At 42.5% G+C, this 15,002-nt stretch overlaps 1 protein-coding gene across 2 annotated transcripts in view; it reads right to left on the bottom strand.

Moving 5' to 3' along the window:
• Window positions 1–15,002, bottom strand: part of DHX32 (DEAH-box helicase 32 (putative)) — a 50,060-nt gene that overhangs the window by 16,118 nt on the left and 18,940 nt on the right. The window contains exons 3-4 of one of the 2 annotated variants that reach the window (XM_032490671.1): window positions 10,590–10,783; window positions 4,858–5,230 (exon numbers count right to left, since the gene is read on the bottom strand). In XM_032490671.1, coding sequence (XP_032346562.1) covers window positions 4,858–5,230; window positions 10,590–10,783 — 567 coding nt within the window. The remainder of the gene's footprint in view (window positions 1–4,857; window positions 5,231–10,589; window positions 10,784–15,002) is intronic. The other variant, XM_014562601.2, reaches the window with a different exon arrangement.

The following is a 15,002-nucleotide window of genomic DNA, read 5'->3' as shown; positions in this document are numbered from 1 at the left end:
AGTAAAATTATTTTCCCAAAAACTACAAACAAGTAAGTATATTGGTGTATATTTGAGCAAAAGGCAAGGCATTTTAGCCAATAATTTTCTATCTCGAATCACAACTAGATTTTTAGTGCCTCAAATAAAAAAGATGTCAATGTTATTCTTACACCTTTTAACTTGTTTCCAAAATTTCTACCTTCTTCAGGTCTAACAAACTACCAGATGGAAGAAGCCCCATTTCGTTTCATTAGATACATTAGATTTCACTAAAAATCTGAATGAAAAAGATGATCTCCCATGACCATTATTGTTCTCAGACTGAGTCCACTTCCCAGTGCTCCGGCCCACTCCTTCTGTCCACACCACTTGTCGGGTGGGCTTGAACTAACTCAAGGGTTTTGCAGGTGAACAGATCTGCCTAGAGAAGTAGCAAGACCTGGGGGCAGCTCTCTGAAGGTTACCCCTGAGCTGCTGAGAGGTGCCCAGGACACGGGCAGAGGCCGCTCGTCGGGGCCCACATACAGTTACTCGGGTGCCCTCTCCTGCTCACGCCACCCTTCCCTGCACAGTTGGTTTACTTGGGGCAGATTTTTTTTTTAACTAAGCAAAGACGAGGGCTATTGACCATAATGAATGAACAGTTGCCAATTGGGATAATCAGAACAAAACTATTTCTTTCGATATTTATAATTCTAATCAATTCATCATTTGATGTGAGGACATCTTAGAAATTTCCAAGGAAGCGAACAGGCATGTGGGCTGCGTCTCCGAGCACCGGCTCGCGTGCAGCCTCTGGGACACTCACACCCCCTCCCAGGCGCGGCCTCCGCACCCTCAGTGGCCAACCTGCATCTGGAAAAGGCCGCTTAATTCCAGCAGCCCACTCACCAACTTCCAATCAAAACAAACCTTCAAACTGCACTGAATATTTCTCTTATTCTCTTAGAAGTTGGGCCACTCATTTTTTATTTGCTTCTAGTTGCTGGTTGCTAAAACCTTTTAGCTGTAGGTGGTTCATTTTGAATTTTGTTTCAAATGGGGGGAAAAAGAATTTTAAAGATCTTGAAAAGGAAAAAAGCAGAACACAATAGAAACAGATATTGTATACAGTTTGGACATCTCAAGCTCAGCTGATAGAGGGCTTTGAGGCCATAATCCGCAGAATTTAAAAAATGTTTAAAATATTCATCAGTGCTTCCAATCATCTACTCCTTTCCTTCTTCGACAGCATGTGCAGAGCTTTACATATGTGAGACTGTCCTACAATTACCTGCGGAGCTATGCACTGAAGGAAGATAGCGCACAGATGTCTAGCCCCCAGATTAAAGCCCACAACTAGACAGAACGTTTCCAGGAAAACCTTCAGCCTAAGAGCACCTGCCTTGTGATGGCTTCAACGGCGCACAATGATCTTGCTAGATAATACCGTAAATCTTCATTTGTTTTCTATTTATCACACTTTTTTTTTCGGGTTAAAAGATGGTTAAGTGTTAAGTAACAACACGCTGTAAACATGCAAGTCTCCAAGTCTCAAAAGTAAGTGCAAGACACAGGGCAGCACGCGGCTCACAGGTATGAATTCACAGCAGGTGAGATGCTAAGCAAGCAAAGCGAAAACATGAGGCGCCTCCTGTTCACCAAACAAAATGAGTGATTTCTTCAATTTAAATGTATTTAAAAACATTTTTTTTCCTTTTCTTCCTCTATTTTTTCTTTTTAAAGCCCAGTATTTTAGCCTTGTTTTTTTTTGGGGGGGGGTAATTAGGTTTGTTTGTTTGTTTATTTAATGGAGGTACTGGGGATTGAAGGACCTCGTGCATGCTAAGCTACCACTGAGCTATACCCTCCCCCTAAATGTATTTCTTAAGGGAAAAAAATGACAGTACATTTCCGTTAGACATCTTAGGTTTGTTTTCATATGACTTAATTGCTATGGTAGACTTTCAAGTTTAATATAGAAATCAAGAAAACTTCAAATAGCAATGGGAAAAAAATGATCAATATCTGTTAACATGGATTTCAGAGCAAGACAAAATTTTCCAAAAGACAAATTCCAAGGCCTTTGGAGCACATCTTAATATTAATCCTGCCATAGGTAGTAAAAAAGGAAAAAGAAAAATCTATCAGGATATTGAACTGCGTTCAGCAAGTTAGGTGGTAGACGTGGAAAAGAAAACCAGGTAACACCTACGGGACGTGGGGCTCAACTGTGAGAAAACCTCCAGCACCCAGAGAAGGTGCGCTCCAGCCAGCAGGGCTGCTGCCCGACCCGCTGGCCAGTGAGCTGGGAGCCCCTGGACAACAAGGAGCCCTCCCTCAGAGACTCCAGGGCTGGACCCGGGCCATATCAGCAGCGCCTGCCAAAATGATGAATCTGCACTCCCAGAGGCTCAGAATTGCAAAACCACCCCGTAGCTTTCATTGCACTATCATGTTAAGACTCTAAGACTCTGCAAGACTGATGGTTTCTTAATAGGAAATGTCTTTCTGGTCTGACTTAAGGAAGATTGTATACCTTTCTGAGCCCTGTGGATTTTATAGTTTCTACTACTGCCTAGGTAAAAATGCATCTTGTAAAGTCTGACAATTCAAAAGTCACCATGACATTTTCATTTGTTTATCTTGTAGCTGTTCTGATTGGGTGCTTTCTATTGTCCTGTCTTCTAGGTCACTAACTAGTTCCTCTGCATTATCTAGTCTGCTTTGCACTTTTAGATCATTCCTCATCTCAGCCAATGAGTTTATCCATTCTACTTGGCTCTTCTTTATAGCTTCAATTTCATTTTTGACATATTTTATATCTCTAAACACTATCTCTTTTAGTTCCTTCAGTACTTTGATCACTCCTTTTTTGAAATCTTGATCTAGTAGGCTATCGATGTCTATTTCATTGATCGTTCTTTCAGGGGATTTCTCTTGTTCTTTTAATTGGGAGTGGTTCCTCTGCTTCTTCATCTTGCCGAGGGGGTGGGGGTGGGAAGAGACAGACTGGGATTTCAAAATTGTAGAATAGATAAACAAGATTATACTGTATAGCACAGGGAAATATATACAAGATCTTAAGGTAGCTCACAGAGAAAAAATGTGACAATGAATATATATATGTTCATGTATAACTGAAAAATTGTGCTCTACACTGGAATTTGACACAACATTGTAAAATGATTATAAATCAATAAAAAATGTTAAAAAAATCAATAAAAAATGTTAAAAAAAAGTCACCATGCCTTTAATTATAGCTTGTATTAAACTTGTGAAAATCAAATACTTTAAGGTCATCTGCTACCTCCAATTCTGTTATGAGCTTTATTTTTTCAAAAAACTATTTTGGAATGTTTGTTCACTCTGACTTGAAAAATAACTACCCATCCTATCAGTCTTAATTATACTTTTTCCCCTCCCAGAAATGTCTGCCTTCTCTCTCACTTGGCAATTCTAACTTTCAAATGTTTCACTTCTAATTCTGCCATCCGTCCCTTCCTCAGGCTTCACCCAGTTACACTGAGAACCTCTAACTGTTTTCATAAATCCTTCTCCTGTCTCTTTAATCGCTTTATTACTTCCCTCAGGACTTTCTTGAATATCTTGAATCGTTCAGGATTAGGAAACAGTAATAGAATAAGTTAGTGTAGTAGGTAGAAGATTTACTATTCAAGAAACTGTGTATAATCTATACATGAAAAATTGATAAATATGCTGTAGCTATCATGCATTTGAGATTCTAAATTACTTTCTTAATGGAAACAGATAAAATATAAGCTGTGAGAAAATGGTCTGAAGTTCCCAAGGCTAAAGGATAAGTCACCCTTTATGCTTCGAATATAAAGCAGAATAAATGCTTCTGAAAGTATTCTTTGAAGACGTGTGAATACTTAAGAAAAGGCCTGATAGAGAGCTGAGATGCTTGTGTTTGTTCAGCTGGTAGCTCAGCCAATATCAAACAATTTCTTTTTGGTTTCTGTTTAATCGCTGGAATCCCTACATATTTGGGTCATGGTCTAAAAACTAGTGCTTTTACTGAGTGAGATAACGGAGAGGGAAAAGAGGCCAGGCAATTAGTCTCTAAAAGGTCTAACTCTCAAGATTCTGGAGGCTTTTAGATTTGGCCAACAGCACAGTGGAGAGAGCAGCAGGATCAGGGTAACTGTATTTAAAAAAAAAAAAAAAAAAAAAGCAACTGCAAATGGCACCTTGACTGTGTAAAAGCAGTAACAGACGCTCAGCTGTCCATCTCCAGTTGTTCTTTTGAAAAGACACTTTCAAGTATCCAAGTTAAGATTTGTGTCATCTTTTAAAGACAAGGAGGCCCAGGGTAGGGAGACGGCCTTCTGGGTGTGCTATAAATTACATTTCCTTGCCTAATATTCCACTGACTATTGCAGGAACATCGTGGGCACTTTTCATGTCCTGACTCCCCGCCACGTGCTGAGGTTATGTTCCTCATCTCCAGCAACACGCTCCAGCCATAAGGGAGGCAGCCTGAGTGTGAGACGAGTCAGGGTGCAGCTCCTCTGCTGAGACAGTTCACAGCAGGACCTGGGGCAGCCCAGGAGTCCGCCGGAGTCCGCTGGAAGGAAGTCAGCTCTGGCTCATTTCTAGAAACTCCTCAGATGTCTCCCCTGGCCTCTGTTTCAGAACAGCACGTGCTTTTAGAAACACTTCCTCATTCTCCCTTCAGCGCAGGTTTTATTTACTCTGTAACAAAGCTTCTTCTAAGGTAGAGAAAAATGAGGTGTGATGGGACCAAATATTTAAACAGCTAATTAGCAAACTGAAACCTGTGTGTTAGTTATTAAAAGCGTCCCAACAAGGTTAGAAGGTTCCCAATAAGTAATTTCATTACTCTCTTAGGTTAGAATATTACTTACTTACTTGTTCACAGGCCAGAAAGACTACAACGTCCCCCTTCTCACCCGAGTTGTGAATTTCAAAGATAAGGCGTAAAATAGACTCGAAAGACTCCTTCTGAGCCCCGCTAAGGTACACAACCTCCACAGGGTGCTTATGCTTCACTTCTATGAGAGGCACGTTTCCATAGTAAGAGCTGAGCTTGCTGATCAGGTGAGGTGAGGAGTTAATTATGAGCTTCAGTTCTGGTCTTGCCAGTAAAACATCTTTTAGAAGTCCAAGTAACACGTCAGTTGCAATGCTCCTTTCGTGAATGTCGTCTAGGATGATGACCCCATAGCTACCCAAGAAAGGACTGGACATCATTTCTCTCTGCAACATATCATCAGTACAATACCTGCAAACAAGAAACGTCCAAGTTAGAGCACTCTCATGAAAAACCGTGTAACACACTCCGAACATAAATAACAAAGATGCCTTTCCTATGTCCTTTCGTCTAAATAAGGAGTTTAAATCTTTATCGGGGCCAAGATTCCTTTAAAGTGGTAAACTCTACGGACCTTCAAAACAGAAAAATACACATCAAGAAATTTTAAGCACGGTTTTCGTATGTTCACAGACCCTCTAAGGACCATCGCTGAACCCGAGGTTACAGACCTCTGCCTTACATGTTTCTTACAGATACTAACAAGGGCTCCATTTAACACTTGCCTGGAGCTTCTTAAACAAAAAAGTAATTTGGCAAAATACCTTTGTCAGGTAAGTGTTTCCCCCTCTTTTACCAATGGAAGAATTCTGAATCAGAGCACACGCTCTTCAAGGAAAGGAATGGCTGCCCTGGCTCAGGCTCACGGCCCACGCGTCCACTGGGAGGTCTGTGAGTGGCTCATCGTGGGGGACGATAACAGCAAGGAGTTAGCATCAACAAGCTTGAAATGTCACCCAAGTAATAACCACGCAAAAGCATCCCCCAAACAACCACCTATCTGAGTGCAGCATGCAAACTGGCCAGCATCCCTGGAGGAGGAAGGGGTCATTAGTGATGTCAATGAAATTTTCTAGTAGTTCTCGGGATGTTTTTACAGACAATAGTAAAAATAAATACTTATTGGTTACCCAGCACCATACAAACATCTTCCTTCTGACACTATTTACATATTTACTTACATTATGCCTTGAGGAAACCAATCGTACTAGTTTTTTACCCACTTAAGGTATTCATTTTATTTGTCCCTGTCTATGGCAGGTCTGAAACTGCTATTCATAGAAAGGCCTTGGTCTTTGGCTGGTATCTGGGAGCTTAGATTTGGGAGGGTTCTCACCATTCCCAGAACCGATGCTTACTGTCTGCAATATGGTCTAACAATACGGACTAACCTACTTTCTGCATGGGAGGCTGGAATTCTAGAACACGGTAGTAGGCAGAGGGGGCCTATGTGACCAGCTCCCAGTAAATACCCTGGGCATTGTCTCCAGTGATTCTCCTGGTAGGACAACATTTCACACTCGTCACAACTCATCACTGGAAGAACTTAAGCATGTCCTATGTGAGTCCACTGGGAGGGGCCTCGGAAGCTAGTGCCTGATTGCCTTCGGACCTCACCTCGGGCACCACTTCCCTTTGCTGATTTTGCTTTGTAACCTTTCACTGCAGCAAATTTGATCTGTGGATGAACTATATACTGAATCCTGTGAGCATTCCTAGCAAATCATCAAGCCTGGGGTGGTCTTGGGGACCCTGATACAGTCTTCAATTAACCCCTTTCAAGGAAGAAAGAAAAGGAAAGGAGAAAACATTTATTAAGCTCCTAGTGTGTGCCAGGCACTGTGCTGGTACAACAGTTCTCATTAACTTTAGAATAGTCTTCAAGGTAGACATTACTATCCCATTATTTATAAATGAGGAAACTGAGGTTTAGAAAGGTTAAGTACCCTGCTTAAGGTCATAAAGCCAGGGAGAGAGTCAAGATTTAAGCCTGAATATCTATTACGTCTCATGTCATTGACAAACTATAAAGACTGCTTCCTTCCCCACCACAGATTGGTGATAAAGTCCATGTTCTCCCTCTGCACCTTTAGAAGATCAAAACATTTGCTCCCTGCCTTTCTCCTCATACTTGTTCTCATTCTGTGTCGGCCAAATGAGCAGTGATACACTGCTAATTATTCCTTTCCTCAAACTTAAGAGAAAAAATATCGAATACTACAGTATTACACTCCATGCAAGAAACAGAGATGCATCCAAAATCTAGCTTTCAGGTCACCTGTTACTGAGGTTAATCAGTATGATGTAACGATGTAAGTTACTACTGACTCTTATCTGAAAACAAGTTATTTTAATCTATGCTACTTCCCTAATGTTAGAAATTAAATTTCTATTCCCTTCTCAGCAAAACTCATCTAAGCACTGATCTGAGAGGAAGACATGCTCCCTCCCTGCCAGGTGGAGGAAGTATGTGTGTTATGTAAGTAGACCTTGGCTTAATTAAAAAGTGGGAAGATGTGACTCACCTAAATTCTACGGGACTCAGCAAGCAAGGCCTGGCCTTCCAGGCGGTTACGTGATACTAAGGGATGGCTAAGGATCTATCCTAAAACTTGCTATACAAGCCATTACTTTTCTACATAACACAGACCTCTATTTCTTACCTCTGTATTAATAAGACCATGTGTTCAGTGCTTAAGAAATGCTATTCCTGATGACTATGTTAAAAAAAAAAGACACGTTGCCAAGGTTTCAGGAAATGTAATTTATATTTTAAATTCTTAAGACCAAATTTCTGAATGCTAAGAATGTAATAAAATATAGGAAAGTTTATTAATATTTTCTAAAATTATATGGATTGAATTTGACCTTAAATAAAAATTGGAGTAATTAAAAAATTTGTGTTCTAGAGGATCCATATTTGAAATTTATGTGTCACTTCTATAAGATATTGTGATATCTAGCTCAGAAAGATTACTTTAGGTATATAATATTCAAGTATCCACTGTTTTTTAAAAGGCCAGAAAAAAGCTTAAAGAAGAACTAAGTTGGTCTACACAGCATCCAGAAAAATGAGAGTGGCATAGAGATTATATTTACTAAGTCCCTATTATGCACCCAATAGACCAGATACCAAGGAGTTATAAAGAAAATGAAAAGGATTACATCAAATACAGAACAGTCTTCTATAATCAAGAGTCACCCTCACACCCTCTTATTTAATAACAGCTGTTCAATCCAACCTTGTCAAAAATTACGGCTAGCATGTGTCTCCAAGAAAAGGAAATTGGCTCAAGCGTACCTTTCCAGTTACCCAAGCTGCTAACACGGACGTGGTGTTTACGTGCACCAGTCACACACAGCAGCTCACTGAGTCCCCGCAGCAACCCTGCGAGCAGGTCTGTCAACCGCCCTGTCCTGCAGACGAGGAGGGAAGCTTGGAGAGGCCAGGTGACTGGTGCAAGGCTCCAGGCGGGTGAGTGGCAGAGACACTCATTTCACAGCCACGCCATCTCCTCTTCGGAGCACAGAACGCCAGGAAGAAAACACAGGATGACTTTCTTTTGTCACGCAGGGCTCTTCACTAGTTTTGACCCCTGTGCTGCTACTCAAACCCAGCGAGCAACAAATCCGAGTATCTGCTGACTGTGCACTGGCTGGGGGACGGCAGGGTGGGGAGCGTAGCGTCCCCGCAACAACGCAACTGTAAAGTGCAGACAGAGGCCAGCCAGAGGACCGGGCAGCCCGCGGAGGCAGGAGGAGACAGAACCTGCAGCGGCCAACGCAGGCCCTCGCCCGGCTCACCGTCTCCACACCTGAAGGCTGCTTTCTACATGAAGGAAGGAAAGCTCCGTGCAGAGCAGAGCTAAATAAATTCAGCAGGACTGTAGTTCTTCCTTCAGCTGTTAGGACTGGGGGCTTAGGGAGTTTTCACCATAGAGCAATCACATGAAAAGCCAAGTCCCAACACACAATAGGTGTTTAAAAGGTGAGACGTGTCTTTGACCTACTTTGACAACATTATTGGATTTCTCCACAATTATTTATCTCTGTGACTTTCTCAAAAAAGTATATATATATGCATGCTTGATCAATTTTAATAAGATAAAAATGTCATAAGATTTCATTTTAAAAGTGACTATATCCAAGTGTTCTTTTCATAAGGCTTCCCAAGTCTAGATGCATTAAAGATATAAAAACACATATATTATCTTTGGAACCTAGTCAGACCCACACTTTAATTGAAACCATGACCACGTTAGAGGCGACTTCAACATTCAAAGGATAAAGAATGAATCTGCCAAGTGGAGAGATCCTTCACCCTTTCAGGGCTGCACGTCTGGTCCTGTCCAACTCTTCCGACTAGTTTGTGAGTTCCCAAGAAGCAGGGAGGGATTTTACGTTTATTTGTATCACTCACAGACCATGTGCATAATAAATAATTTAAAAATATACACTAATCCGGTGACTTGGGGACATCCTGGCTGAAACAGCAGACGGTTACACATCTTCAAGAAGTTCAAGTCACAGTGCGGTTGACAGAAATAATCCCTACGGCTTAACACCAGCCTGAAGACCTCAGTCTTCTATTCCTGGAGAACAACATTTGAGGGAAAGCAGCTCAGTACAAGCCGAATGAGTCAGACGGGCTTTCTGAGTGGAAAGAAGTGCACCGGCGTCTGCGGCAGCTGCGTGGGACCGGGCACCAGTCTTTCCTTCATTATCAAATTTGCTGAACATCCTCCAGGGACAAGCATATCAGACACTGGGAATATGAGAGCAAAAAACACCCTACGCTACATGCTACATGACACCACACGACGCCACGGCACCCCTGTCACACCAACTCTAATCAATGTCTGCGGTGGTGTCTGTGGCCCACTGTGCCCCACCAGGGGGTCTGAGGCCTGCAGACACACCGCGGCAGAAGCACGTGTCTCCTCAGATCTGGGAACGCTCAGGCTGCGCCTGGGGCAGCTGAAGCCCCTGGGGTAGTCATCTTTGGCTGCAAGCAGCTCTGACCAGTTCCTTGAGATGCCATAAGATACTCCAGCTTTCCATGAGGGCGATGCTAGAAAGCTGCTTGAAAAACTGGCCCAGAGCAGTGTTTTTTTTTCCTACTTCTTTTCTTTTTCCTTCTGTTAAGCTCTTGGAACCCACTGTGTAAAGGAAATTCCACAATGAAGCTAAAAACAGATAAAAGGATTTTTTTCTCATAACTTTTGGTAGCTACTGTGAAGGCTACTGAGAATCTGAAAAGTAGAGTTTGAAAATCACTGACCTAAATTGCCACGATGAAGGCAGATAGCAAGTTTTTATAAAAGTCCAGCGGAGTATTCTGTAATTTACACCACAGAAAGGTCAGGGACGCTCTCCTGGGGCAGGTGACCTCCACACAGCGTCTCGCAGAGCAATCAGCCAGGCCTGGAAGAGGCACAGACGTTCTCAGCGGAGGGAGCAGCGTGTGTCCAGGCACATGGCACACAGAGGACCACGCGTGTCAACCACCGTGCAGTGGAGCTCCAGAAGCACAGCTGGGAGGCCTCTGGGCCCGACCTAACAAGTTGTGACTTTTTCCTGATGATTAGGGAGGGCCATGGAAAAAGTTAAGACATGGAATCCCTGATGGTGCCCGTGTTGGGGAAACATCTGGTGACAGAGCCCGTTTATCCTTACACGTTACAGATGCTTAAAGCACAGAAGGCAAGAACGCGCTCTTCCACCGCAGAACACAAGCCAAGAGCACAGCAGATGAACCCCCCAAACCAACCTCAGGATCGTTTCAGTGGTACAGCAGTTCTCAAAAGGGATCACGTAGCCAACTTCATGACCAATGTTAACATCCATCTCGTCTGCCACCCGGAGGGCGAGCTGGACGGCGGTCTGCTTGTGGACCTGTGTGCATACCACGCCCCCGTGCTGGTAGTGGATGGAAAGGCAATATTCAGCACACCACTGAGGAACCTTTAACGGGGACAAATGAGACAGGATCAGCCCCGCTAGGAACACAACAAATGCAACACAAAAACCCAAGGGTTCACCTTGTAAGCGACTGTTGTCTTCCGCCAATGAATCACCAGTGAGCTGCATCACGTCTCGTTACATCTAGCTGCATCACACGTTAGTGACACTCTGAACAATTGTGTTTATGCAGCGTTATTATTAGAAAATGAAGCTAAGAATAAACAGGAGTTAGCAGGGACTGTGAAAGCTTGACTCCCAGATGGAAAAAAGGCAAGTAAGAATAAAAAGCAGAGTAAAAAAAAAAGTTTTTTAACCTCAGCTGTTCTGAAAAGACCTATGTACTTAAGATTACGATTTTCCTCCTGGTTACAAGGAAGTACCATCAAAGATATAGCTTCTGGCGTAACTATTATGTTTTAGGCAGTGTAAATGTTAAATAGCATTTAGATGAAAAATAGTGATTCAAAATTAAAACATTTACATTTAAATCTAAAGGATCATAACAAAACAACCACATAAGCCTACTTAACATTTCCCTGGTAATAAAAGCTAAAATACAGCGTATGGCATTCACCATCTAAACACAGTAAAAAATACAAGCTCAGTGAGATAATCAACCAATCCATCCAGATGTGGAAAGAGTCAATTCCAAGGCTGCTCTTGAGTCATTTATTTTTAAAACGCTTTCATTGAAAATGTATTACGGATCAATTGATTTTATCAGGCTCATTTGTGTAGGAATTGTTATGGTAGAAAGTACTGAATTCATTTGTATGCTGCAGTCTTAAGGCACTGTTAGTAAATTATGCTTTGTTACAAGTATTTTTAAAATAAATCGTTCTGAGTGTTAATAGGTCCAACGTATTTAAAAGTTTTAACATTTTGAATTATCTTGAGATTTACTATTTACTAGACTCATCATGGAATTCTTAGGTTTTAATACTCACTATAATTTGAAAAATAAATATAACTTACCAGAAATCAAGTAACTCCAAAATGAACACCTGCAAATTACTGATGATTAAAAGTGTAAGTGTAGTTCCTCTATTTAAGACAGGTGTCAGCCTTGTGAACAGGTTGAACTAATCAGTAATTATTTACTCAAAACCCGCTTTGTTCTTTGAAAGATTAACACTCACACACGACACTCAGGAAATCTGGAACCACTGCACAACACAAGAAACGACAAGGTGCCCAGGGAACCAAGAGTCAGGAGCCCGGGACCTGCGTGCCACTAGTTTGTTACTTGTGAATCACAACTTCTCTAAGCTTCAGTTTCCTTCCCTGTGAAACGGGCTGAATGGGTGAGACCTACCCGTCAAGTCTGAGCTGTGCCATTTTCTCCTCCAGGCTGGCTGTGACACCCCCTCTGCCCCCCACCAGGCAGGAGACCCCACAGTGTACTTCCCCACGACCATGGCAGGGCTCACACGTCCCGCAGCTGCCGGTCTGTTCCAGTCAGCGGCAGTCTGCTCACTCGCCCCCCAGACCATGGGCTCTGGGAGGACAGAGACTTACCGTGGTCACCAAATAACCCAAGTCAGTTTACTCAGTAAGTATCTGTTAAATGAACAAACTAATTTCTTATACTTTCCAGAAAGATTTTCAAGTTCTATGATTCTCTGTGTTCTACCTTGAATTGCCTCAGCATCACACAAAACTGGGAATGCATGTAACAGTTTCTGTCTCCCTCATTCCCTAGCAAGTAATTTTTTATTCTTGTCAAATCCTTAGTTTTTAACCTAATTCCCCCTATGTTTTTCACTTAATTCCCTTCATGTCAGGGTCTACTATCTATGTCCCTAACTGAGACCTCAAATATCATTTTGTGAAAAATTATAAAACCGGTTATTTGAATCTTTGTCTCCCCACCAGACTTTGAGATCCTTAAGCTGGCCATTTGTGGCTCACATTTTCCTCAATACTTAACAGAGGACCTGACACATAAGAGGGATAAAAAGTATGTGGATGAATGGATGGATAAAGACATCAGAATAACTGAAAAGAAGACAGAGAAAGGCTTGGACTCAGTACTTAACGTGGGAGAGAAGTAGTAAAACTGAGGGACACTTTTTGCTAAGGAAGAGTGAGCAGTGCTCACTACCAGTCTAATTATGCATAAGAAGCAGCAAATATTCTAACATTTCTAACTTGAAATTCCAGGGCAATGGTCTCATTAGCAACCACCAGAAATTTAAAAGTAAAATAAAATGAATGAATGAAGAAGCTATGTGCAGTAGCACAAAATGCCTTTGTGGGGAGTGAAGAGTTCGGGGGGGAGGGAGACGCCCTTCGGGAGTCAGGAAAGCAGTCAGTGTTAAGGTTAACACAGTGTTGAGGATGGGAGGACACCCAGGTGCAGCTCTCCTGAGATCCCCTGAAAAACAGGCCGGGAGCCTGAGCGAGGGGCCAGAGCTAGAGATGGACACAGAATTTCAGAGCTGAAAGGAATCTCCAGTAGGCACGTAAGCCACGGCGTCATTTTACACACAAGGTAAGTCTTAGAAGGGCGACTCACGCAAGTCACACTGCCAGTAAACAGCAAAGCCAGAACTGATCCAAACCTTCCAACTTCTCATCAGCGTAATTTCCGCTCTGCCAGTTACTTCCAAGCATCTTCATAGAAAGATGGTGGTGGAAGGTGGTTCTCAGCAGACAACATTTTTCACTACTCTTTCTAGCCTAACAGCAGTGTCAGGGGACAGTACCACGATGAGTGGGCGCTGTGTACGTAGCTAGAGATCCTGCTGAAATTACACCAGCCAGTTTTACTAAAACACATGAATATGCTCAGCTTGGTTACTATTCTAAGACCCAGAATAGCTGCTTTCAAACTCTAGAATTCTACATGAATCAGATGATTATGGGCCACATTCCCAAGCTTCTGATTTTGTTTTTTGAGTGTATTTCATTTATTTCTATCTCTTCATACAAACAAGTTCTGCAAGATTAGATTATTATAGTATGTTTATAATGATATAAACATCAGATAGGCCCGGCAGTGCAAAAAGTTTAACAATCCATCAGTCCTCACTGTCCTTTTTTGCCCTCATCTACTACCGAGCAAATTATTTCACCTATGAGGCAAAGAAAATAATTCAGAAATGGGACAGCTCTTCTCAGTATCAGTTAAAAAAAACAGTGAAAGACTGAACAAATGCATATTGTGCTTAACGCGGGGATGTCTGCTGACACAGCCAAGTTAAAAGTGGAGCACAAGTCACAGCTCACTGCAGAGGGCTGTGACCCAGACGCAGCTCTGACTGTGTACCACTCACTGCCCTTTTGGGAGCAGATGCGCACGGATAACAACAGTCCGTGGTGCAAATGCAAACTGAAAGGTGGTCTCTGAACAAAAAAGAAAGACATGAAAACATACCTTCCAAATCACTCTAAGCAAGCTCAGACACACTGTGCTGTCTGATGCCTTAACAAACTCAGAGTATTGGGTGGAACAGTTATGGTTCAGCAAATGCTGAAAAGGGAATATTTCAAATTTCAAGGGACACTAAGATTACAGCTTCACAGGGCACTCCTGCATCCTTTGCACTTCGAACAAGTTCTGTACCATTCCATGCCTAGATTCTGATTCTCCTCTGGGAGTGGCTTTTTCCTTGTCCCAACAGGACCTTACCCTTTTCACCAATGAGTCACGTGCCTTTTAGAGATTTCGTCTCTCTCTCTCTGGCTTCTCTTTGAACGATTTCTCCCTCCTGCCCCTGCATTTAGAAAAGTTGTGCAATTTGGTGAACAAAATAGAAAACTGCTCTTTTAAATGAAAAAAACAAACCTACTTACAGATCTGCTTGGGAGTTTCGGCAACAGACAACACCCAAATTTATATATTTGGTCTAGAAACTTTCCCTACTAGAAACCACGACTTCAAATATTTCCATTCTGAAGTCACCTTAACAATTTTTTTTCATATTCCTTCAATCCATTTTCTTAAAGGCAATTTTTTGGACTGTATGTTGTGCCACACGTGGTAAAGCCTGAGCAGTGAAGCCCACCTTACGTTTGGTTCCAAAGCCCAGCTGGCCTGGCTCGGGGCGCGGGCGGTGTCAGGGGGCCCAGGGACAAAGGGCGTCCTCGGCTCTTGGCGCTCCTCTCCTCCCGGAAAGCCGATCACCAGGCCCTGGCCAACCTGCCGCTATGGGAGGAGGGAAGATGAGCCCCGCGAGGAACCAAAATCTAATCTGTATCAAGGCTCCATCAACTG

The sequence above is a fragment of the Camelus ferus genome, chromosome 11 (genome assembly GCF_009834535.1).
Source record: "Camelus ferus isolate YT-003-E chromosome 11, BCGSAC_Cfer_1.0, whole genome shotgun sequence".
Taxonomy (NCBI): Eukaryota; Metazoa; Chordata; class Mammalia; order Artiodactyla; family Camelidae; genus Camelus; species Camelus ferus.
This window is presented reverse-complemented; position numbering and strand designations above follow the sequence as displayed.